This window comes from Engraulis encrasicolus, chromosome 24 (assembly GCF_034702125.1).
Source record: "Engraulis encrasicolus isolate BLACKSEA-1 chromosome 24, IST_EnEncr_1.0, whole genome shotgun sequence".
Taxonomy (NCBI): Eukaryota; Metazoa; Chordata; class Actinopteri; order Clupeiformes; family Engraulidae; genus Engraulis; species Engraulis encrasicolus.
This window is the reverse complement of record NC_085880.1, coordinates 24037784-24063764: the sequence shown is the minus strand read 5'-3', so window position 1 is coordinate 24063764 and position 25981 is coordinate 24037784. Positions and strand designations below refer to the sequence as shown.

The 25981-nt window shown below is 44.8% G+C and overlaps 1 protein-coding gene across 1 annotated transcript; it reads left to right on the top strand.

The window, feature by feature from the left end:
• The first annotated feature begins 14882 nt into the window (after positions 1-14882).
• On the top strand, positions 14883-19985 carry kcng3 (potassium voltage-gated channel, subfamily G, member 3). Its single transcript, XM_063191145.1, has 2 exons — positions 14883-15688; positions 19074-19985. The coding sequence occupies exons 1-2, from the start codon at positions 14973-14975 to the stop codon at positions 19717-19719; spliced, it is 1362 nt and encodes a 453-aa protein (XP_063047215.1). The 5' UTR covers positions 14883-14972; the 3' UTR covers positions 19720-19985.
• Positions 19986-25981: the final 5996 nt, after the last annotated feature.

The window sequence follows — 25981 nt, the reverse complement described above, 5'->3', positions numbered from 1 at the left end:
ACACCAGGACACCATGCTTGATACAAATATAATTATCATATGTTCCATACAACACAGACAAAGAGAGAAAGAGATTGACATAACATGAATTATCTTGTCCATGTACTGTATGTCTCTATACACTTTTGAATAAAATAAAATGAAATCCAGAATGAATCTGGAACTTTGATGCTTGGCAATCTTCAAATCCATTACATCTTCAAATCCATTTAATCTTCACAATCCTTGAAATATCCAAGAAAAACTTGGAAGCTCATTACTCATTATTCTTTCACTTTGATACATACTGCATTAGGGATCAATCAAATTCACATTTCATCTCTGCCCCACCACTTCCTCTTCCTCGTCTTTCTTTGTGTACGTATGGTGTCATGGTTTGCATTTAATATTTTTTCCTTTCATGCAATTGTCATTGGTTACATTTCTGGTAAGAACAATGTACCTGCTTTGTTGTTATGACTCTTATTACAAAAACGATTTTGGGATACTTTTATTTTGACATGCAATTTGAGTAGGAAATCGCCTGAAGCTTAGTTACAGAAATCAGTTCGTCTGTGGCAGCAGTGGAGATGGCTGCCTTTGTCTTCCACTCCTCATTTTGACTACAGTTTGTGTCCATGTTTGTTCAAGCAACGTCTGTAAGTATTTGTTTACCTTATTTCATGCAGGAAATTCATATTTTGATGTTAGTAGATTAAAAATGCTATTAAAAACGAACTATTTTCACAATGCCATAGGAAACACATGGTGTAGCTTAGCTTAGCAGTATTTCATGTCTATTCATGTACATTTTCTGATGTATGTTTTTCATATGCTTGTATTTCAGTTTCACAACTTTATTCATTAAAATCACAAGAAAGAAACTACTTCTGTGGAGTTGATGAGTATCTGTTTAGCTGCTTGGATAGCTAACTCTTAGTGAGGCCAAGACAGTGAAAAGACGGCATCACAACAAGCATGGAGCAGCGCTGTTTCAAAGCTAAGTGGCAAACCAACTCACAACTGGCTTACATTTACTGAACTGTCTTTCAAGTACTGTTTAAATGATGGAGCGCAGACCAGCGAGATTTGAGACTCAATCACATGCATCTCATGGTGCCCAAGCTTCAGTTAGCTCCAGATCTAGCATTGTGTTTTTGCAAGCTAAGGCTAAAGCGGACGCAGCTCAAACTAGAGCAACATTCATTAAAAAGGAAGCAGAAATTAAGCTGGAACAAGCACGTCTGCAAGCCGCACTGGATACGCTCAAAGCAGATGAAGAGTTAGAAGCAGCAATAGCTGAAATGCAGACACTAGAAGCTGGATTAATGGAAATGGGCTATGAGATAAAGAGTAATGCCTCTAGTTCAGATCTCGACGAAGCTAAACAACAACTTCTTACAAAATATGTGCTGGAACAAAGGAGTGTTAATACAGGTACCACACCATATCAGATGAGGAATGCAGATGTTAGCACACCAAATCCCCACGCTGCTACAGATCTACAAGCGCCAATAAATCACACAGCTGCTGATTATGGCCCGCCTCCTCTTCTAAGCGCCCAGCGAGATAGCAGCCCACAACCTCGCTCAAGCAATGGTCCTCCACCTGTACCTGCTCCCCGGCGTTCTAGCCCCAGAGTGCCTGACCATACCAATACCGTGCCACCAGATTACCAATCATTCAATCTCACCAGCGATCTTGCTAAATTCTTAGCACGCAGCCGCATGGTAACGTCAGGGCTCAGCTCATTTGATGACCAGCCCATAAACTACTGGGCATGGAAGGCGTCATTCAAGAGTGCAATAGCTGGCTTAGACCTGTCTGCAGCAGAAGAGCTGGATCTTCTTGTAAAGTACCTAGGCAAGGACTCAGCTGAGCAAATCAAGCGAATTAAAGCAGTTAACATTCGTCACCCGCCAGCTGGATTGTCATTAGCCTGGGAACGGCTCGAGGAGAACTACGGCTCACCTGAGGCTATAGAGCACGCACTTTTCACAAAGGTGGAAAAGTTCCCCAAGGTTTCATCTAATGACCCACGGAAGCTGCGTGACCTAGCAGATCTACTGTCAGAGCTGGAGTATGCTAAGCTAGACGGCAGTCTACCAGGCCTGTCATACTTAGACACTGCCAGAGGCATACACCCCATAGTGGAGAAATTGCCCCACAACATACGAGAGAAGTGGATATCGTATGGCTCAAGATACAAACGCACTCATCTTGTCAGCTTTCCACCATTCTCTGTGTTTGTGAAGTTTGTTCTCACAGAGGCTAAAGCACGCACAGACCCAAGCTTCAATCTCTTCGCTTCTTCGTCTACACCTGCAAATGTGAAAAAGGGCTACTCAGACCGGTCAGCTAAAACACCTGTGGCGGTCCACAAGACGCAAGTCTCTTCTACTGGAGAGTCACCCAGTGAGAACGAGAACAGTGCAGTGAACCCAGGTAAACAGTGTCCGATCCACCAAAAGCCACATCCGCTCAAGAAGTGTCGCGGGTTCAGACTGAAGGCAATGGATGAGCGTAAGCAGCTACTCAAGAAGTACTCCATCTGTTTCCGTTGCTGCTCCTCTACTCAGCACCTGGCTAAAGATTGTACAGCTGAAATCAAATGTACCGAATGTGAAAGTGATGCCCACGTATCAGCACTCCATCCCGGTCCAGCCCCTTGGCCACCCAAAGCGTCTCCTCCCCCAGCAAGCCATGGCGGGGAGGGCGACAAAGCGGACAGCCAAGAGGTGACTTCAAAGTGTACACAGGTGTGTGGAGAAGGAGTAAGCCCACGAGCATGTTCCAAAATCAGCCTAGTCAATGTGTACCCTGCTGGATGCCAAGAACAGTCCAAGACAATGTACGTCATTCTGGACGATCAGAGCAACCGCTCTCTTGCTCGCTCCAAGTTCTTCGACGTCTTTCAGATCAAGGGATCTTCGCATGCATACACATTGAAGACATGTGCCGGGCTAACGGAGATGTCCGGGAGAAGGGCTTGCGGATTCACCATTGAGTCAGTCGACAAGAAGCTGAGTCTTTCCTTACCTACTCTTCTTGAGTGTGATCAGCTCCCAAGCAACCGCTCCGAAATACCTACGCCAGAAGCTGCCCGCCACCACACTCATCTGAAGTGCATTGCGGATGAAATCCCACCTTTGGATCCTGACGCCGACATCCTCCTCTTGTTAGGCCGGGACATCCTAAGGGTGCACAAAGTCAGAGATCAGATCAACGGTGTGGGCAACACCCCATTTGCACAGAAACTGGATTTGGGGTGGGTAATCGTCGGAAACGTTTGTCTTGGATCCACCCACAGACCTCTCCAGGTGAACAGCTTCAAGACCACAGTACTGGAAAACGGTCGTACAAGTTATCTTCAGCCATGCAGTGGTCAAATCAAGGTGAAAGAAACCTACGCAGAAAAGCCCAACAGTCGTCATCAGCTAGCGCTTAGCCGAGCATACAGCACGATGACACCTCTCAACGTTGAGAGCCTGGGTCAAGGTATCTTCGATCGCACCTCAGACGACCACAAGCTTGGACCTTCAGTTGAGGACATGGAGTTCCTGCGAATCATGGATGAGGAGTTCCATCAAGATGACGCCAACAACTGGGTTGGTCCTCTACCTTTCCATTCGCCGAGGAGACGGCTACCCAACAACAGGCAGCTCGCCTATGACCGGCTCATGTCCCTACGGAGGTCACTGGACAAGAAACCTGCCATGAAGGCGCACTTCGTGGACTTCATGGAGAACATGCTCAAGCGACAACACGCAGAGGTCGCACCACCACTCCAAGCAAACAAAGAATGCTGGTACTTACCTCTGTTCGGAGTCTACCATCCGAAGAAGCCGGACAAAATCCGCATCGTCTTCGATTCCAGTGCAGCCTATGACGGAGTGTCACTCAATGACGTCCTCATTACAGGCCCCGACCTCAACAACAGCCTAGTGGGCTTGCTCATGAGGTTCAGGAAAGAAGCGGTGGCTGTCACAGCTGACATCGAACACATGTTTCATTGTTTCGTGGTAAAGGAGGACCACAGAGACTTCCTTCGCTTTCTGTGGTACCAGAACAATGACATGGCACGTGAAGTCACAGAGTATCGGATGAGAGTCCACACCTTCGGAAACAGTCCCTCACCTGCCGTCGCCATATACGGCTTACGAAGGGCTGGCGAAGAAGGTGAAACAGAGTTTGGTCCTGCAGCTCGAAGATTTGTTGAACGCGAGTTTTACGTGGATGATGGACTGAAATCATTCAGCACTGAAGAAGAAGCCATCAATGTCGTAAAGCAAACTCAACAAATGCTTGCAGCCTCAAACATCAGGCTACACAAGCTCACTTCCAATCGACCTGCAGTCCTGGAAGCCTTTCCGCCTGGTGATCGTGCTCAAAATATTGAAGACCTGGATCTCTTCGCGGATGACCTGCCTATCCAGCGCAGTCTGGGATTGTCCTGGAACATCTCAATGGACACATTCACGTTCCGAATCACCTGTGAGCAGAAACCCTTTACCCGGAGGGGGGTGCTGTCGACCGTGAACAGTGTCTACGACCCACTAGGGTTCCTAGCCCCAGTAACCATTCAGGGCAGACTGCTCTTGAGAGAGCTCACCAGCCTGGCATGCGACTGGGACTCGCCTCTCCCACACCACATGGAAGCAGAGTGGATGAAATGGAGAGACTCATTGCAAGACCTAGAGGAACTTCAGATCCCACGTGTCTACACACCCATTTCTACATCAGGGGCCCAGCGAAAGGAGCTTTGCGTGTTTGCTGATGCATCAGTGAAAGCTGTGGCTGCAGTGGCATACATCCGAGTCTCATCTCAAGAGGGGCATGTAGAGACTGGCTTTGTGTATGGGAAAGCGAAGTTGGCGCCTCAACCTGACTTAACGATTCCGAGGCTTGAACTCTGCGCGGCAGTGCTCGCCGTGGAGATGGCAGAGATGATCACAACAGAGATGGATGTGACGTTCGACAACGTAGTGTACTACACTGACAGCAAGGTGGTGTTAGGATACCTCCACAACCAGACACGGAGGTTCTACGTTTATGTGCACAACAGAGTCCACCGCATACGGCACTCACCATGCTCTGGACAGTGGAGATACGTACCTTCGGAGTTGAATCCAGCGGACTACGGCTCTCGCTCTGTGCCAGCGGCTCTTCTCAGCAGCACGACATGGCTTAAAGGACCAGCCTTTCTCACCAAGCCATCTCTGTACCCCTCCGAGCCTCAAGAGGCCTACGACCTTGTCGATCCTGCGGCAGACTCTGAGATACGTCCCCAGGTGACGGCAAACATTGTGCACATCCCTGAAGATACTGTGCAGCCTGAGCGCTTCGAGCGCTTCTCCAAGTTAAGCAGTCTGACCAGGGCAATAGCTCACTTGATCCACATTGCTCGCACCTTTTCTCACTCTACTCCCACCAACAGCTGCAGAGGTTGGCACATCTGTCCGTCCTCGGTGGAAGAGATAGCACAAGCCAAAGTGTGCATTCTGAAGAGTGTCCAGAGAGTGCGCTATCAAGAAGAGATCAAGTGCATTCAAGAGGGCTCGAACATTTCCTCATCAAGCAGCCTGTGCAAACTGAACCCGATTCTCGACTCAGATGGACTGTTGAGAGTTGGAGGCCGCATAAGGCACTCCGGCCTAGACTTGGATTATGTCAATCCCATCATTGTCCCCAGTCGTCATCACCTGTCAGTGCTTCTCATACGCCACTACCATGAAGCTGTGAAACACCAGGGCAGGCATTTTACAGAAGGTGCCATCAGGTCAGCAGGCTTCTGGATAGTTGGTGCAAAACGAAGCATCGCCAGTCTTCTGTTCAAGTGTGTGACCTGCAAGAAGCTGCGGGGAAAAACAGAACAGCAGCAAATGGTAGACTTACCAGCTGAGCGGCTACAGGTAGCACCACCCTTCACATACGTCGGTGTTGACGTATTCGGACCATGGGAGGTTACCTCACGCCGCACTAGAGGAGGACACGCCAATTCCAAGAGATGGGCAGTGATGTTTTCATGCATGTGTACGCGAGCAGTGCACATTGAGTTGATTGAGACGATGACTGCCAGTAGTTTCATCAACGCTTTGAGACGTCTCTTCGCCATCCGAGGTCCTGCACGGCAGATCCGTTCCGACTGTGGGACGAACTTTGTAGGTGCCTCACGGGAACTGCAAATGTCCAGCACTGACGCATCCCCAGAGAGTGTCGAGAGATACCTCAGCGACCAGAACTGCACCTGGGTGTTCAATCCGCCCCATTCATCCCATATGGGTGGAGCCTGGGAGCGGATGATCGGGATCGCCAGGCGCATCCTCGACTGTATGCTACAAGAGCAAAGAGCCCAGCTGACACATGAGGTCTTGTCTACACTCATGGCCGAGGTAGCTGCAGTGATGAACGCTCGACCACTCATCCCAGTATCGTCAGACCCAGAGTCAACTTTGATCCTCACTCCATCCATGCTCCTGACCTTGAAGACGGGGTCAGCACCTCCTCCCCCTGGCAACTTCGAGGGTGGGGCCAGGTACAAGGAAGAATGGAAGAGAGTCCAAAATCTGGCTGACATCTTCTGGGGCAAGTGGAGGCGCGAGTACCTTCACACGTTGCAGCTCCGTCAAAAGTGGCAGGACAAGAAGCCCAGCTTGAAATGCGGAGACGTAGTTCTACTCAAAGATTCTCAATCAAAGAGAAACGAGTGGCCCATCGCTGTCATCACAAAGACTTTCCCAGGGCAAGATGGACTAGTCCGGAAGGTCGAGGTGACTACTGCGAGGGATGGAAACAAAAAGACTTTCTCTCGTCCCGTCACAGAAGTGGTCCTGCTTCTGTCCGAAGACCGCACCTGCAATGAAGATAGTTAATTGTGGGTTCTTACAGACCCCAGGCGGGGAGTGTCATGGTTTGCATTTAATATTTTTCCTTTCATGCAATTGTCATTGGTAACATTTCTGGTAAGAACAATGTACCTGCTTTGTTGTTATGACTCTTATTACAAAAACGATTTTGAGAGACTTTTATTTTGACATGCGATTTGAGTAGGAAATCGCCTGAAGCTTAGTTACAGAAATCAGTTCGTCCGTGGCAGCAGTGGAGATGGCTGCCTTTGTCTTCCACTCCTCATTTTGACTACAGTTTGTGTCCATGTTTGTTCAAGCAACGTCTGTAAGTATTTGTTTACCTTATTTCATGCAGGAAATTCATATTTTGATGTTAGTAGATTAAAAATGCTATTAAAAACGAACTATTTTCACAATGCCATAGGAAACACATGGTGTAGCTTAGCTTAGCAGTATTTCATGTCTATTCATGTACATTTTCTGATGTATGTTTTTCATATGCTTGTATTTCAGTTTCACAACTTTATTCATTAAAATCACAAGAAAGAAACTACTTCTGTGGAGTTGATGAGTATCTGTTTAGCTGCTTGGATAGCTAACTCTTAGTGAGGCCAAGACATATGGTACGGCATATGGATTGCATGGTAGTCATCAGTTACTGCAAATACACATTGGCACATCCATCTTCATTATTCAGAGCTTGTCTGCAGACCCATAAGTCAGTGTTGTGTCAAATGCAGATACTACAGACATACAGTCTGTCGTCTGTCGATCCGTCGTATTTATAGTAAACTTTGAAACTGGATAACTCAGGCTCCATGAAAAACTTTTGAGGCACTTTTGAGGAACTTATTGAAGTTAAAATGCCTTTATCAAATTCTGAATACATGCCTACGCCTTTCAATTAAGTGTGCATGTAGTCATAACTTAATAAAGGCTTCTTAACTTTTTGATGAGCACCTATTTATTAGCCAGGCTGTGTAGTGACGCAACACTTTCAGCGTTGCAACTAGTCAGGTCAAGAGCAATGCAAGTACTTTCTGAGTTCCCGAAAATACGGGAATTCCTCCCACTGTGTCGCTAAGCAAACAACCATAAGCAAACCAAGGGAGGTGGGTCAACCATGTTGTTTGGGAAATGTTAATTGTTATGCTCTTGGTCAGACCAAGTCTCGAAGAGATTTGAACGTCGATGATAATCAGGCTACCTGTTTACTAAATTTGGACAAGTGACACAGGCAAGCATTCCCTTCTCTCTTTTTTGAGTCACACATGACTTTTCTTTATGCGAGCGAGAGACAGGACGTGAGTGGAGGAGAGAGAGAGAGAGTGATGAGGTAGGTTTGGGAAATGACCCAGGCAGGCCTGATTTGAACCTGGGTCCCTATGGGCATGCATTTATGTATAGGAACTCTGCTCCACAGCACTCATATCACATACTGTACATTTGATCATATACATACGGTGCATTTAAGGGATGGCCTGTACCTCTTTTAATTCAATTAATTTCTCACATTAATCACATTTCAAATGACTGAAACCAGATCATATACATTTTTCAAGACATGTTTTTGGATTTTCATGCTGTTGTTACAGACAAGACCCTCAAAGAGTGACAGTAAATGAGTGGGGGAGAGAAATGGGTAGAATTTGGGAAGTGACCAATTAAGGCTGGATTCGAACTTGGGTCCCAATAAGCATAATGGTAGAGATGTATTAGCACTGTACACTGCACACCCCAATCATATAACCAACATCTTAATATGGGTGGTCTGTCCCTGTGTCATCAGCACAGTGTGGAGGCAGGCAGGTCATTATCACCCAATGAGGCCCATTTAAGAGGGGTATCCAGCAGACAAATGTATTGTACAGATAATTAACACCCCCTGATCTGACCCCCATGGGGCTCTGTGGTGACTTTAATTAGACCAGAGAAGACCACTGCACTGAGCACTGCTATGCTGCAATGTCCAGCTATCGAATCAGGTGCTGGTGGTGGTGGGGTGAAAGGCACCCATATTGTGGATGTGAACATGTGTACTCATGCAGGTTCTGTCTGTCTGCCTGCCTGCCTGCCTGTCTGTCTGTCTGATTCTCTCTCTCTCTCTCTCTCTCTCTCTCTCTCTCTCTCTCTCTCTCTCTCTCTCTCTCTCTCTCTCTCTCTCTGTCTCTTTCTCTCTCTCTCTCTCTCTCTCTCTCTCTCTCTCTCTCTCTCTCTCTCTCTCTCACACACACACACACACACACACACACACACACACACACACACACACAAAATCAACTAGGCAATCATTAATCATTCTCATTCAGATCCTTGTCATTTCTAAAGGTTTGATCTGATCTGTGGGGGTGGTGTTTTTTAAAGCTACTTTTGCCGGCTATGTACCTCAGTTGATCGTTTCCCTTTTTTATTTCTCACCCTCGTTCCACACTCCCACAACCACATCCTGTCTTTCGCACACCATCTTGACACAAACAGAGAGAGAGAGAGAGAGAGAGAGAGAGAGAGAGAGAGAGAGAGAGAGAGAGAGAGAGAGAGAGAGAGAGATGCATGCCAAGAACATGGCCAACAGTTTAATATTTAAGCATCATTGATTCATTTCTTTTTCCCAAGGGCCTTGGAAGTCATTAATCTTTCACCAAATCGATACACTTGCTCTGCATTTCAAAGAATCATATTTCACATGCTCTGGTGCATTGCCCAGAGTATTAGGTAAGAAAAACAGAACTCCCTGGGCATTCTTTATTTAAATTTCATATCAACTTCATGACAGCTTTCAAATCCAATGAATAACTACAAGCACTCAGAGAGCGCAGACCTCCGCCAAGGAAGCTGCTTGATACATTTGACCATGTTACACTCTAAGTCTTTCTGCCTTGTTTTTGTGGTGTTCCCGCAATTCAATTTCTGGTCACTAGGGGGCGTCCAGAAGAATGAAGAATCTTTTGAAAAGTCCTCGTTCCGGATCACTGCCAGAATTTAATCAATTGTTGCTTGGGTCATTACTAACAGCTCCACAAAGTTTCATCCAAATCAGTTGATTCGTTTTTTAGTTATCCTGCTAACAAAATCTTTAAAAAAAGTCCTGGTTCCGGTTCGTGATCCAGATCACCACCAGAATTTAATCACTTGTTCCTTGGGTCATTATCAACAACTCCACAAAGTTTCGTCCAAATCAGTTGATTCGTTTTTGAGTTATGCCTCTGACAAACAAACAGACAGACAAAAAAACACAGACAAACCAACGCGACCGAAATCGTTACCTCCTTGGCGGAGGTAATGAAAGGGCTTACCTGCGAACCACCAGCGTTCATACCGGGCACTGAACTTTTCCATGTGTGACCAACTCAGATGAACCTGATGTCCACATTGTCGTCATGGTTTACAGAGTTAAACTAAGTATTCTTCGGTTGTCATCTTGAACCAACTTTCTGGTTCACGATCGCTCAGACTTGCAGTGTGACCACGGCAGCCAGTTTGAGATTAGGGGCGGAAACTGGCATGGTTCTCTGTCGGCTTGAACATGCCACAGCCCCTTAAAGCACACCGTACCTCCTGTGGCATGCTGTAATAGACATTGAAAGTTAACTACTATAGTACTACACTACTAAGACATTTAGTGGGCATTTAGTAATATATTACGACTTGGTCGTTGCCATTCTAGTAACAGCTAATTTATAATGTCGTGTCTTCAGGGGTTAAGATAGGTTTACTCTCATCCTTAGCAGGCCGTGACGTAACCAGAACTGCACTAACCAATGGGGACATAACCAGAACTGCACTACCAGAGGGGAGGGGGTGTTCATAGACCTGGGTTCAAGTCTGCACTCCCAGGACAATAGAGGGCATGGTGTTTTTTCCCGCCGAGAATTCAAGGACGCAGATGACGTTTGATTCTGCGCCACCGCTGACCAATCAGGACGTTGCAGCATAGGAGAACCATACATTCCGCTCTGATGTTCGTTCAGCTTTGCAAAGGGGGGCGTGGTGGCTGGTTTCTGTATGGTCGCGGTCTGCTGAGGACAAGTGTGAACCTAGCTTCAGACGTCATCGGCAACACGTAATGTTGTGGCAGACATTTTGTCCTATCTGCCTCCATCCACTACAAGAACATCACTATTCAACCCAGTTGATGCAGAGCCTCCTCTATGCCTCTGTTCATTTAGGCTACTGCAATAGACATTATAATCTGTAGCATCCAGGAAACTCCATTCAACACATCATATTAGGACTTGGAGGCGAGAGGCAAGCGCTATTCAGACATACCGCTATTCAGATACCAGTACGGTTAGGGTTAGGGTTATGGTCAGGGTCAGGCTTAGGGTTAGGGTAACTGCATGCACTCTCCCTAAACTGAAAAAACATGAGCAACGTAGCACAAACCACAGAAATGGCAGATTTCGGTGGGAGACATGCCAGTATTCAGACAATACATATCAATGTCTGAATAGCGGCATGTCTGAATAGCGCCATGTAACCCTTGGAGGCCTGTTGTTGCAATAGAAATCTCATCAGGATATCTGGAATCCAGAGGCTACCTCAGAGTGCCACAGAGTGACACTGTACAAGGGTCCTGATAAAGGTGCATAAGAACAAGCCCCAGCATGTCACCTATAGCAAAAAGGCATGTTTATAGGCACAGCTTAGGCCACATTGTAATGGCTGATTCTTTTCTGTGTTTAACACTTTTTTTTTGTTTTTTGGGCTGTACTGAGATTGAAAATGACAATTACTCTGCCCTTAATTGAAAAGATGACAACTGATTCCACTGTATCTAACTGTACATAAATGAACAAGAACACATATTTTCCAGTGTATCCAATCATTTTGCACTGATAAAGATTAACCCATTGATGCCTGGGGTGCATTGCAATATGCGACCTTGCATCCTCCACTTGTGCTTGTGGCCTCACCCCGCCTCCTGGCCCCGCCTTTGTGGACAAAACAATAAAGTTTCTCGCTGTCAGCCGAGCCACAACAACTTTTGGGGGAGTAGTCATTTACCATCCTGTTTGCAAATGAGAAAATGACTTTACAATTGAGCTTTTGTGAGATATTGAAATATAATCAGGGGTGCACATAACTTTTTTAGGGCGTTACTCATATGCGCACCAGCAAATATGTTTCGGTACGCATGTCATCCGCGGTTTTTAAAAAAAAAAAAACTCCACTGTGCCAGTGTCGGAGGATAAAACATGTTCACCACGAATGTTGACACATGTTGTTTGAAGGCTAATGCAACTGGTGCAAGGTAGCCTAATCAAAAAATGCACCCCTGAATATAATGCTGTTGGCAGTGATGTCATCATGACCTACTACTTCCTGGTACGAGGCCACAAGCACAAGTGGAGGACACAAGGTTGCATATTGGAACGCACCCCTGATGTTGCGTTGCAAAACATTGGCCCTGGCGCCTGGAGCTACATTACGCTACATTCAGGCTCATGAGATTTGAGACAACTTTATAAAAAATCTCTGTTTGTTTGAGATGAATGAACACATTCTAATGAAAGATGAGGGTCTTAGCGTTTAAATGCAACTTAGTGCACATTTTTTATGTGTTTCAGAAGCTGAGATATTTAGGTTTTTATAGGCTGAGAGCAGCTTTTCTTAAAAAGGGCACAGGCATTCTGCACCATTTTTTGCAGGTGCTTTAGGCGTTAATGGGTTAAAGACTAAACTCTCTCTCTCTCTCTCTCTCTCTCTCTCTCTCTCTCTCTCTCTCTCTCTCTCTCGCACTCTTTCTCTCTCTCGACTCTTGCCTTCTTATTCGAGAATTCTCCTCTTCTCAGCCGGACGCTTTTACTTTCGCTGTTTTTAATGAAAGCAGATTCCTCATTGAGTCTTCCTTCCTTCAACACGCCTGTGTTAATTAATGCCGCTGGCACAGGCCACCATAATCACCATCCAGACCTTAATCATCCCCTTTAGAATTGCAAATATTCTCATGGCAGACGTCCTGCTTTTGAGCATGTTATTGCCACTTCAGACACCTATCTAAATTCAAATCTGCAGGGACTTGAGAGCCCTTGTTTAATATCAGTGTCAACTGAAGTTGTTTTTTTTATGTCCTTACAGAATCTTTATGCATCAAGTGTTTTCCGGGACTCAAATTACCAACGTTTAGCATCAGAGATCAAGCGAGGCAAGATCTATCCTCAGATCAATTTTTGATCACATTTGGAGGATTAGCTTCTGATCTGCATGTGACCTCTGATTATGACCTGTGCACATCAATTCAGCAGGGGTTATAGTTAAAACTTTTCAGCATCAAACAAAACAAAACTGCAATGTTGTAAAAATTACACAGACAAAGTATTGTACAAAGTATTGCTCAGGCTTAATTCAAGAAAGCATTTAATTGAGTGAGGTGGCTCTGTATAGGCTAATGGTCTGAAAATTACTGTAATGTATTAGGCTATACTATGTAGACAAATATTGTGCATTTCATGTATTTCAATTATATTCCCTTTGAAGAGCTTCTTTCCAAAATGAGATGTATCTATTTTGAAGGATGTTGGGAAACTGACATTTTTGTATCAGGCATTCCATTGAATTGCATTGCAAAATGCATTTTTATAGAGGTTTAAAGCATGTTCTCAAAACATTTGAATGGCTAGAAGTCACACTGATAGAACTTCTTAACAGTCAATTCCAATATTAAAATGCAAAAAAGTCCAAAATGGTGGATATCACATTATGGAAAGAAGCTCTTTCTTTATTGTTAATTATACTGTTTATCCACATTCTAAAAATATGATATTGGTCACACAAGAGAGAGAGCAAATGGGACTGACATCACAAACTGCAGTGGTTGGCATCCAGATTGATGCCCTCCAATGTTACACTGCCAATCAGACAGTGGGTGGCAGCTTTGTCTGTGACTCTTGAAGCAGCATGCTCAGGCAGGTGGGCTTGAGCTGAAATCACAGGGCGCTACAATGCCATCATGGCCACCTGGCATTAAGACCTGCATGGCACTCAGAGAATGGTCCTCTGAATGGTTGTGGTGGTCTAGCAGCCTGGTGCTATACCATGGATCATATTGGATGAAACATGTTGAAACACACGTGTGCACACATGCGCTCACATGCACAAACGCACACACACACACAGACATATGGAAAGTTGTGCGCACACACAATGCTGTGTGTACGTGTCGTGTGTGCATATCACAAAATCCTTATCTTTCCCATGGGGAAAAAGAAGTGGCAGCAGAAAAAAGAGTAGCCTATACCAAGGACAACTTCATCAGAGGTATGCCTTCCAACCTAATAGTCCAAGCGAAGAGGTTATATTTAATTGAATAACAAATCACTTATGTTGCCTTTCAATCTGGTAAGTGATCAGTGGTCAACATTTTGATCACAGCTGAAGAACGCATGTTCCATTATGAATGACAGATAATGCACAGGGGAAATTGTGCCCTCTAGCGATCATATAGTAGAGCCACAAGTCAACTGCTTTATTTATTTATTTATTTATTTTACCTCTTGACATTTTTAGCACTAATTCATATTGTGAATTGGTTGATGAAGAAACTGGTTCTTTAACTATGTCTGTTATGCAGTCATACAGCGAGATAACTAAGCAGACGTTCAATGTGACAATACCATCATTAATTACCATCAACATCACCAGTTTGTACTTTATTATTATGCCTAGGCCTGTATTTATATTTTTAACATTGCATTTATTGTACAGCACAAAGCTCATGATTGCCAAATGCCTAATCATATCTCTTTGCCTGTAATTAATGCTTGTAAAATTTAAATCAATCAATGACGTGGCCTGCGTGTGTGTGTGTGTGTGTGTGTGTGTGTGTGTGTGTGTGTGTGTGTGTGTGTGTGTGTGTGTGTGTGTGTGTGTGTGTGTGTGTGTGTGTGTGTGTGTGTGTGTGTGTGTGTGTGTGTGTGTGTGTGTGACATCACTTGTCGGGACTGCCTAGCTGTTTTGGAGGAGGCTGTCCAGTCAGTGGCGCACCAGATCCTGGGTAGGCTACATGTGGCGCTGTTGGATGCTTCTCGGGATTCTGAGAGACACGTCGTGCTCCCGGGCACTCTTCACTGCAAAACATGACATGGACACGTTCGTTTAGAAGCCCTGACATATTCCCCACTTGAGGAGTGGAGACTGTCCTCATGCATGCAAATCTCCTTGTGTGAAATTTACCAGATTCCAAAGCGAAGTTGTTGCGTTGGGTTCTTTTTACGCACCACAATGAAGTTTGGCAAAAGAGTTTGCATCATCAATGTCGGAGGTACCAAGTACCCTCTCCCGAACGACGTGATCAAGGATTTCCCCTTACGACGTGTCAGTCGTCTCCACAATTGCGCGTCGGAGAGGGAAGTGCTGGAAGTCTGTGATGACTACGACCAGGAGAGGAACGAGTTCTTTTTCGACAGACACTCGGAGGCGTTCGGTTTCATCATGTTGTACGTGAAATATGGCAAGCTGAGATTCGTCCCCCAGATGTGTGAACTTTCATTTTACAACGAAATGGTGTACTGGGGCTTGGAGAGCTCGCACCTGGAGTTTTGCTGCCAGCGGCGACTGGACGACCGAATGTCAGACACATACACGCACTTTGCCGAGGAGGACCTGAACGTCGAAGACGACTTCAGGGTTGAAGAGGAGCCTGCGGAGACAGGGGGAGACTCCAAGTGGCTGGAGAGGATGCGCAGGACCTTCGAAGAACCCACTTCTTCGGTGGCAGCGCAAATCCTTGCCTCCGTGTCCATCATCTTTGTCATCGTGTCCATGGTGATACTTTGCGCAAGCACTTTGCCGGACTGGAAAACAGCAGAAAGTAACGTCGTGGAAGAACACAGGTACAGTGATTCCTTACAAAGGCCAGGAATGTGTTTATTCTGGAAAGTTTTTTATGCGTTATGATAGAGCCTATTAACTTAACCTGCTGAAGAATTTATCAAGACCATTATTGGAAAGACGTGGAGATAATAGAGAGAACATTTGTTATTAATGTAAACTCCAATGCGTTTTAGTAGGCCTGTCAGCTTTTAATTAAACATGTAGATTTAATTACACATGTACATATGAATACATATGCATTCTAAGCACACACTGTTTCATCAGTCCCCAAAGGGTGCAAGTGAATGGTCTAATGGAAAGTAATATATGCCTATGTTTTTGCATATGTTATTAGGCTACAGCTACAAATGTTAATGAGCCAGGGAGTAACCCCAGCATAACAACTGTCTCATATTACAGACACTTAGAGGCACTGAGTGGTGTGTGTGTGTGTGTGTGTGTGTGTGTGTGTGTGTGTGTGTGTGTGTGTGTGTGTGTGTGTGTGTGTGTGTGTGTGTGTGTGTGTGTGTGTGTGTGTGAGTGAGAGAGAGAGAGAGAGAGAGAGAGAGGAGAGAGAGAGAGAGAGAGAGAGAGAGAGAGAGAGAGAGAGAGAGAGAGAGAGAGAGAGAGAGAGAGAGAGAGAGAGAGAGAGAAGCCCTTTCAATCCTTTTCACATCTGTCCATTCTGGCAGGCTTTCTCAGACATTGCTTGTCCATACTTTACATGTTGCCATGGATCGATGGAGTGTCTGTATATTCTGTATTGCCATGTTTTTCAGAGTTCACATGTTCTGTTAAACTATTAGATCTATTCAGATTCAGAAAAAAACAAAAGTGTCTAACCCAGAATGGAGAAAAATGTGCTCCTTGAGTTTGAGTCTTTTCTTATGACTCGGACTTTAGTAGGCCTATTCAATTTTCGTATACAGATTTAGTAGCCTAATTGCAGTATGTGCTGAATACATGAGATGAACATAATTAGTTATGCTTCATGATCTGTAACTCAGTGAAGCCAAAAATATTGATAGCTTTGGTCAGAAAGGTTTCCTTCGACAACTCAGTGCACAATTTTGTCACAGCTGGAGACATCCCATGACATTAGAACTATTAGCTGTGTGTCTCAATAGTGGCTGACGATGCTAACCACTTACACCCATGTGACCCTGATCTTTGTCTGTATCGGCTCTTACGCTAGCAATGTAGGAAATCTACCAGGATGTGCATGACCAAAAGCTGCCATTATTATCATGCCATTAGCACAAGCCATTAGTCCTAGGAAGGAAAAAGGACTTCTCCCACAATATTCCACCATACTGTAGGCTACTTTGGAGCGCTCCAGTTTTGTCCAGATATAATGCCCTTGGACTACGTTTATAATCGACTATTACAACAATACACAATTAGTACAATTATCATTAGGGAGCGTGTGGTCAGAAAGTAGCCCTATGGTTCCAACCATTTTTTTATTGATCACTGAAGCGTGTTTCCATATACAAGTGAAATAGTCCATTGTTACAACTTGTCATAGAGGTTCATGTCCATGTGTTCACCTGATCATTAACCTATTCGTCTGTCTGTCCCGTGTCTGTCTGTGCAACAATGTCTACCACCTGGACTACTCTCAAGGTACTGGTATTGGAGGGGGCCTACAGCTCTTCATGGCACACCTCAACGAGAGAGAGAGAGAGAGAGAGAGAGAGAGAGAGAGAGAGAGAGAGAGAGAGAGAGAGAGAGAGAGAGAGAGAGAGAGAGAGAGAGATGAGCCTGGTATCGATGTGCAGTACTGTTGGAGGTGTGTGCATGTGTGCGCGTGTGTGTGTATGTGTGTGTGAGGGTGTGAGGGTGCGATGGCCTGGTAGGTGAGCGTGTCATGTGGGTTACATCTGTTAATTAACCATCCCCTCTGACAAAGGAAGCTTGTTCAGGAAAGGTCAGGTTTGTCTTCCACGTCAACATGGCCCTCCGCGCCATAAGCTGGCTGAGATGAATAGGTGGCACCCACGCATTTCTTTCAGCCATTTCCTTTGCTGGTTGTCATCATACAGTACGAGTGAATGACATGACCCCCCCGTGGCTATACCACTCACTCGGCTGCAATCTGTCTTTAACTGGGATATTTCGTGGTATATCTATTCAAGATATTTCACAGAACTTCAAATGAACGTATTGGGGAAGTGTTCACGTATTTCAAATTTTAACGATTAATCCAGTCAAATTTTTTGCTGTGAAATTTCTCAAAATGAAAGTCCTCCAGCAGGATGTTTTTGAATATCTTGAAAGGCTTTTGTCTCTCATTCCTTATATATTCCTTTTTTTGTTTAAAAAACATGAATACCAGTATACACTATCTGTGATCATAATTTCACATTGTATCTAATAGGGAATGAGAGGCTCGTAGAATGCTGAATGTTTGTATGTAAAGGTATGCATCACCAGACTAAAGCATGAATCAAGTTTACTCAAAGCTTTTTATAATTCCAACCTGGAAGGCCTGAATACGCCTGCTCACGTTCAGGCTATCATTCTGTCAAATGCATAGGAATATCATTTTCACATAATGCTACCTTTCTTAAAATTACCATGTAAATTACTTCAATATGCAAAATCTAGGAACGAAAAATTGACACATCAATAGAAATATATCAATACATTTACCATAGAGCCTTGTCAGGGTGACTGCATACCACCACCTGTAGAGAGTTTGCATTTTAATTAGCAGTAAAAGCACCTACAAGTACTGTAATGCAGCAATTCTATATTCCAAGAATTCACAAGCCATTGCCAGGAAATCATCATGTAATGGGGCCGTTGTCGTCTTTGCACAATGGAGCCTTTAGTTTATATGATTATTGTAACCTGGCCTGTCTGGCCGTGGATTGGCAGTTACATAAGCAATGAGGTTAATGGCCTTAATAGCCAGAGGGCCAGTTGACAGCTGCTGCAACTCTTGTGGGCGCTTCCGCTGCTAAGGTAACATGCACTGTGCTCAACACCCAGCTATGGCACTCACTACTATGGCAACTGACATTTTGCTCTGCCTCCCCTCCCTCCCTCCCTCCCTCCCTTCCCGTCTTCCCTGCCTCTCCCTCTCCTTATTTGATTTCCCCTTCTCCCCCTTTGTGTATATTTGTTTGTGTGTGTTGTATATGTGCATTTTTGTGGATTTGTACTCATGTGACCTCATGTGCTTGTGGGTTACTGTATTTTGCTCGTGCCAATGTTTACATTTGTGTGTGTGTGTATACTTGTGCATATCTGTTGGCATATCAAATCACCTGACCTTTGTCTGTTAACACAACATGAAACATGAACTCTGTGTCTTGTTTATGTCTGTACGTTTCCCTCCATGTCCTTGTTTGTGTGCGTAAATGCATACGTGTGTGTACGTTTTGTCTGTGTATATTTCGTGTCTGTGTTGTTGTATGTGTTGCGCAGGATCATCGAGGCGGTGTGCATCGGCTGGTTCACGGCCGAGTGCATCGTTCGCTTCCTGGTGTCGCGGGACAAGTGCGAGTTTGTGCGGCGGCCGCTCAACGTCATCGACCTGCTGGCCATCGCGCCCTACTACGTCTCGGTCGCCATGGCCACGCTGACGGGCGAGAACTCGCAGCTGCAGCGCGCCGGCGTCACGCTGCGCGTCCTGCGCATGTGCCGCATCTTCTGGGTCATCAAGTTGGCGCGCCACTTCCTGGGCCTGCAGACGCTAGGCCTGACGCTACGCCGGTGCTACCGCGAGATGGTGATGCTGCTGGTCTTCATCGCCGTGGCCATGGCGATCTTCAGCGCGCTGGCCCAGCTGCTGGAGCACGGCTTGGACCTGGAGTCGGGCAACCCGGACTACGCCAGCATCCCCGCCGCGTGCTGGTGGGTTATTATCTCCATGACGACGGTGGGCTATGGAGACATGTACCCCATCACCGTGCCGGGGCGCGTGCTCGGCGGCCTGTGCGTGGTGAGCGGCATCGTGCTGCTGGCGCTGCCCATCACCTTCATCTACCACAGCTTCGTGCAGTGCTACCACGAGCTCAAGTTCCGCTCGGCCCGGGTGGCGCGCAGTCTTTCCACCGAGTTCATGAACTGAGCTGGTCAAGAAGAAGTTGTCAAAAGAGAGCGGAATTGATGAGTGAGCTGGCCCCCAAAAAAGAAAAAGTTGCTGAGATTTAGAAAAAGAGAGAGGAAGAGAGTGGGACAATTTCCGCCACTTGTCGCCTCTTGGCCAAGCTCATGAACTGAGAAGCAACACTGCCTCGCAGTAGGTGGTTTGGAAAGGAGAACAAAGGAGGAAGGTTGCATTTAAGAGGTTCATGGTTTGTATGTATCCTGCTGAGTTTTGATGTCAGAGAGTGGAACAAGCTTACCAGTCACTTGCAGACTCTTGGAGGAGTTCATGGACTTTGTTCATGACCCGGCCAAAAAAAAAGGTTATTGAGAGAATGAGAATCCAGGCAAAGCTCTGGGCAAAACTATCTGCCTCAGTGTTGGAATGTAAACTTTACTGCTCTGGACAAGAATCTCAATCAAGCTGAGAAATGGCCCTCTCCCACCATCATGTTCCCTCTACCCTCTCCTCTCTCTTCTCTTATCAAAGACTCTCTACTGCGGCAAATAGCAGACAAAGTGTGTCTGATTGGAGAGGGGGCAGTCTGTGTATTTCCTGAAGACAAGGCGAAATAGAAAGTGGGCTATTTCTCAGCCTGTAGCATGGGATTGGCTTGGGCACAGTCCAGAGAGACTCGCTCCATGAGGTCCTCAGCTCAACCCTTAGACGGGTACAACTGATTAAGACATTCAGACACTCTACGAGAAGAGAGTCTCTCTCAGCAATCAATTCTGTTAATCAAGCGACCGACCAACCAGCCACAACACACCTAACACCTGGATTGAGTTGCTGTTCACTAGGGAAAGACACTGCATCCTTTTGTAAATCAACAACCGCAGCAGCAGCAGCGAGCTCTGGGTGAGTGTGGGGTTTTGTAGAACGACGATAAGAAAAGAGAAGAGGAGGACGACAAGGAGAGGGAGAGAATGAGGGTGAGATGTGAGAAGGGTGTTGTGTTGTGGAAGTGAAGTATGTACTGCAGTGTTGCTGCTATGGAGACCAGGGTATTCTGGCTAAGATGTCCTTGACTAAAGCCACACACATATATAGACTAGAGAAAGAGAGAAGCAGCTCGTCTGGATCCAGAAGAGGCCTTCTTCTTATCCCTTTCTCAGCTGCATAGAAGCTGGCTTTTGCTTCTCTCCTTACAGTAAATGCCTTATGATGTTCTCGTGAAATGTCCCTTTAAAAAATAGATATGGGGTAAAAAAAAAAAAAACATGGCTTTGCACCAGGCAACAGGATTACTGAATTCTGTTTGAAATGGCTCTGAGCCGGCGGGAGCTGCACAGCACAGCATGTGTACAAGATTCAGTTAGGCTCTGTTCTCTCGAGTTGTGTTTCATTTCACCCCGCACCCCCCTAGTCTAACACCCCCAGTGTTCTGTGGGAGCTGTGAACGTGTCAAAATGGAGGAAGAACAAGCCACCTCATATATCGATAGTTTGTCAAACTTTTGCAGAGAATGGTGATTTACCACCCTGCTGTCTGTTGTTCATGTTGTTTTCCCCTGTCATTTACGAGAAGTTTTTTGAAGCACATTCTGAATGATTAATTCAGTATAAATAAATCACGTAATCAGTGAATGATTTCACAATTTGAATCCTGTGAAATAAGCATCACTGCGGAATCTACTGTAGAATTTCGTCTTATAATTACTGGGCAAATACACTGGTCGCAACGAGATTCAGGCGACAGAGAATCGCTTCTGTGCAGCAAGAGCGATACGAGCGATTAAAGCGACTAGAGTATGTCTGTTGAAAGCAGAATGCAAGCATTCCAACAGTCCAACTGGCTGTGGTGGCTGTCACCGAACCGCGCCATAACTAACTTGCATAGTATTCCCAGGAGTTCAACTACAAACTGTCCCTCTCGCCTCTAGTTGCCCGAATCGCTTTTGTTGCGTGACTCAATACAAAGTCAATTACAATCCATCGCTCGCCTCGCTCAGGTCGCGGCCGGTGTATTTGTGCGGTTAGTATATAATTTGTATATTCAGACATTGTAGCCCCTTAATGCGCGCCTTACCTCCAGTGGCACGCTGTAATAGACATTGAAATGTAACTACCATAGCACTACAATACTATGACACAACACAGGCCCTTTAGTAATGCACCACGACTTGGTCATTACCATACTGGTAACAACAAATTTATGACGCCGTGTCTTAAGGGGTTAAAACATCTGTTCTTTAGAACAATTCCAACAATTCATAGGTTCGAAAGGGAATTCTGCACGAGCACATGCATGGAGAAAAAGGGTTGCCAAAGAGGAAGACAGGGAGAAAGACACATATTGAGCAGGACAGGCCAAGGAGTGACTGTGCGTCATGGAGGAATTGGTGGCCTGGACAGCACGTTGCACTGCACAGAGGCCGGGTGACACACGGTGACCCCTGTCTGACAGGCAGAGGCGGTTTACCAAATAGGCAAACTAGGCAGTTGCCTAGGGCCCCACCAAATCAGCCCACTGTAGGCCCCCTCAACAGTCAGCACGGCCATGGTAAATGACATTAAAAAAATAATTCAAGAGGGCCCCATGTCTACGTATATTTCGCCTAGGGCCCCTAAATGGGTAGGACCGCCACTGTTGAGAGGCAGCCGCCTGCTACGGTACGCCTGACTGTCACACTGCCCTCCACCTCTGCTGCTCTGCTGTCCTTCAGGAAAGAGGAGTCACAGCTGCCAGGTCATTTACGGACCGGTGTAGTATTTTTCTAAATCAAAAACAAACCAAAATAATGTCAACAACAAACAACAAAACAAAACAACAGAAAACAAGCTGTCCTCCTCTCTTCAAGTTGTTGTCTGTGCCACCCTCTTCTCCTCGACTTACTGTCACATCCACTTTGAGTTGGCTTGCAGCATCCTGACGGCTATTGTAGCATATTTAGTAAAGCCAAAATGGTAGGTAACAACGGCTGCTTTTTGCCATGCAGGGTGACGAGTATGAAATTGAATTGTTCCCTTGGTTTGTTATTCAGAAACACAGACAAAGGTCACACTTTTGTTGCAGGCAAGAAAGTGTCAGAATGACGCGCACTTACATTTTAATGGTCCTAAATGAGGTGAGACATCATACAAAGGTCCCGACAAGAAAAGCTTTTTTAAACCTAATTCATGGGTCAAGATCTTCATGTCTGTATGTTTTAATACAACCCCCTTACCTCTAGGTGTACAGTATAGTGAGCTTCATTTCTGGGACAGTTTAAATAAGTCACACATCACGCAGCATCTTTACTTCTGTGCTGTGTGTGCTGTCTTCTAATCTCTCCCTTTAAGAAGTGCAGCACTGCTCCAGCCACTCTCTGGCTGTGGTTGAGATCTGTTTGCTTCCGCCATTGATCAATCTAGCCAGGTGCCATCTGTCATGTACTCAGTCTGTGGTTTAGTTTGGCCTTCTTCCTGATTTCACGAGTGAGGTCAAACGAGGATACAGATTGTGTCAAATATAGTGTTACAATAAACCTGCAAGTTCTCTCTAATAGGGGAATTGCACCTAGATGAAAAACCAAGACCAGTTGTTAATCTAATGGAATGGGATTTTTGTTCCAGTTGCAGTATTGGTTTCATTTAAATAAACCCTGGGGGTTGCTAATGCCTACATTTTTCATGCCAATTGCAATTTGTTGAAAATTGGCCTATTCTTTTCTTAGAATCGCCTAGCCAGCCCTTTTAACACTCTCTAGTTCAGGGTTGATGAGTTATTTAGTTATGTGTAATGGAGTCAAATAAGATGAATGTTATGATACAAAATGTGATTTTGAACATGTTTCTGGGAATAACTGCTGTGATTACATTATGGTAACTCAAGGTTTTTTTCCTATTTTGATATGTTTGTGAATTAATTTGTTTTCGTAGCACCCAAAGACACTGAGAGAGATGGAGTACCAACACGTGTTATGTCGGAAATAGTTATTAAATTTGACCACTGTCTGTTATAGGCTACAAGGTGATTTTGCAAATTGTATAATGAGATGTGCTAGGTTACCAGACGTAATTTCATAGAACTAGCGTGTTTAGCCAGAGCAATGTCCATTTTTAAAGGTTCATATGAATTAAAAAATATATTTCAGCAGGTTTTTTTGCATTGTCATTTTGATGTTTGCTACTCAAATAAACACAATGCAGAACTCTAAAAAGCTCATTGACTCATCAACTTCCGACACTGAGAGAAGAATGTTACGCTTCATGTCTTTTGCATTCCATGTCATTTTGTTTCATTTATTGTTTATTTAACAGGGACAGTGCACAACATACAATTGAGCCAGATTATAGCCATAAGGCTAATTTTCATCTGTTGTGCTATCATATGTGTGCAGGAAGCTTTATTAAAATGTGTTCAAAGTTAATCGTGCACTGTTTGGCAATGCATACACACCCTAATAAAATACTCTGTGTTTATATTCATTATGCGGTACTGAACTCATAGAGTCAAGGGTACTTGTGTTATTATTCTTACTGTATTGAAGTCACGGATGCAGTCCAATGGTAATGCAATATCTCAAAGGTCTTATCAGATTCATAGCATTATAAAGTTGTCAAAATGCCATTTTTTTTGTCTTGGCAACAGGGCATTCAACATGTCAAAGACACCAGGGGCTGACAGAGCAGTGGGAGGTCTCTTGAGCCACTTTATATTGGTCTTCTGGGGGGGAAATGTAATACTCACATACAAATGAGGAGAGAGAGAGAGAGAGAGAGAGAGAGAGAGAGAGAGAGAGAGAGAGAGAGAGAGAGAGAGAGAGAGAGAGAGAGAGAGAGAGAGAGAGAGAGAGAGAGAGAAGGGGTACTGGGGGGAACTGTCATACATCCATCTTCACTAATGAGAAATTTATCCAAGTACCTCTTGAGATTCCATTTCAATAACAATGGTAAGCAGCCTTGAGACCCGACTCAGACAATATATCTTCAGCTCGGGTGCGGGGTGTGTGGAGAGGGTGGAGTGGGCTGGGTGGTTGAGTGGAACTCATGAGACCTTCAGTGCATTAGAGACTTCACTTCAAAGGAAGAACCTCAGGCCCACCCCACTCACAGTGCAATTTTTTCTCTAAATGGAAAAGCGTGGCACTAACTCCCATCAGAACGTTTAGTAAACACTTCAAACACAATGGCAATATCAAATATGCCTTCATGCAACACAGTTATTTGTTAGTTATTAGTCAATTCTCCTCTCCACGATTGGCATGTTATCCTCTATTATTGGTTGGGAATTATGATGCTGTCTATGTAATTTTGTTACGGTATTTTCCTTCGGCCTACGCAGCAACCTGTAGCCTAGGGGCCGCAGACATCTTAACCCCTTAACGACCTCTGTTATAACATTACTGTGACCAAAAGTGTAAGGACAGAGCCTTTTTATGTAACCCCTTTGCACAGAGATGTTATAACCTTACTGTCACCAAAATTGTTATGCTATGTCTTTATCTGTTACTTAAGGCTCTTGGTAATGTCATAACAATGTTGTTACGATGTAGTTGAGAATTCAGCAGATAGTGAATAGGCCCGCCGGCGACCCCATTTGCACTAAGAGGCTATGCTGCCCTACAAAGCAAAAAGGCAGTAACTGCGCAGAGCTCAAAACTGAGTCAGTTGACTTTAAAATGATGCTGCAATCCAGTATAAGTGGTTTTTGGGATATTACTGATATGTGACAGTTTTGTTGCTTTATATTACCACCCTTTTCCAAATCAATCATTTTATTTATCTGTAGACTTGTACTGATATAGGCCTACATGGCATTAAAGTTATATTTAGTCATTTTAAACAGCAATGCAGTTACTGCCTTTTTGCTTTGTAGGGCAGTATGGCTCTCTGCATAGAGCGAAGAGTGATCAGGCCCACCAGCTGCACAAGAGGTTATTCCGGCCCTGTTAACAGATGATCAGATTATGGTATTGTAAAAAATACTCCACCTGCTTACCAGAATGTTTTGATCATCATGATTTAAATGCTTGGAATGGATATGACTCTGTATGGCTTGAATGGTAACTCAGCATTGCTAGAATTCATCTCTCTTTGACAACACATATTCATTAGGGGTTATGGTCTAAGTATTAGAATGCTGATCATCATCAGCTCTGACATCATTATTTTATGATATAGGCAACTGCACCACTGTTTCAGTCTCATTATGTGTGAGTGAACAAAAAGAAAAACAAAAAAGACAAAATCTTGTAAATGCAAGAACTTTGTGTGTTATGCTTCAATATTGGCATATTCAAGTCAATATTATGCAACAGAAC

Coding starts and splice junctions, on each gene's coding strand:
- kcng3 (XM_063191145.1), top strand. CDS start 14,973: ATGCAAATCTCCTTGTGTGAAATTTACCAGATTCCAAAGCGAAGTTGT. Junction 15,689..19,073: donor TCCTTACAAAGGCCAGGAAT/GTGTTTATTCTG, acceptor TGTGTTGCGCAG/GATCATCGAGGCGGTGTGCA.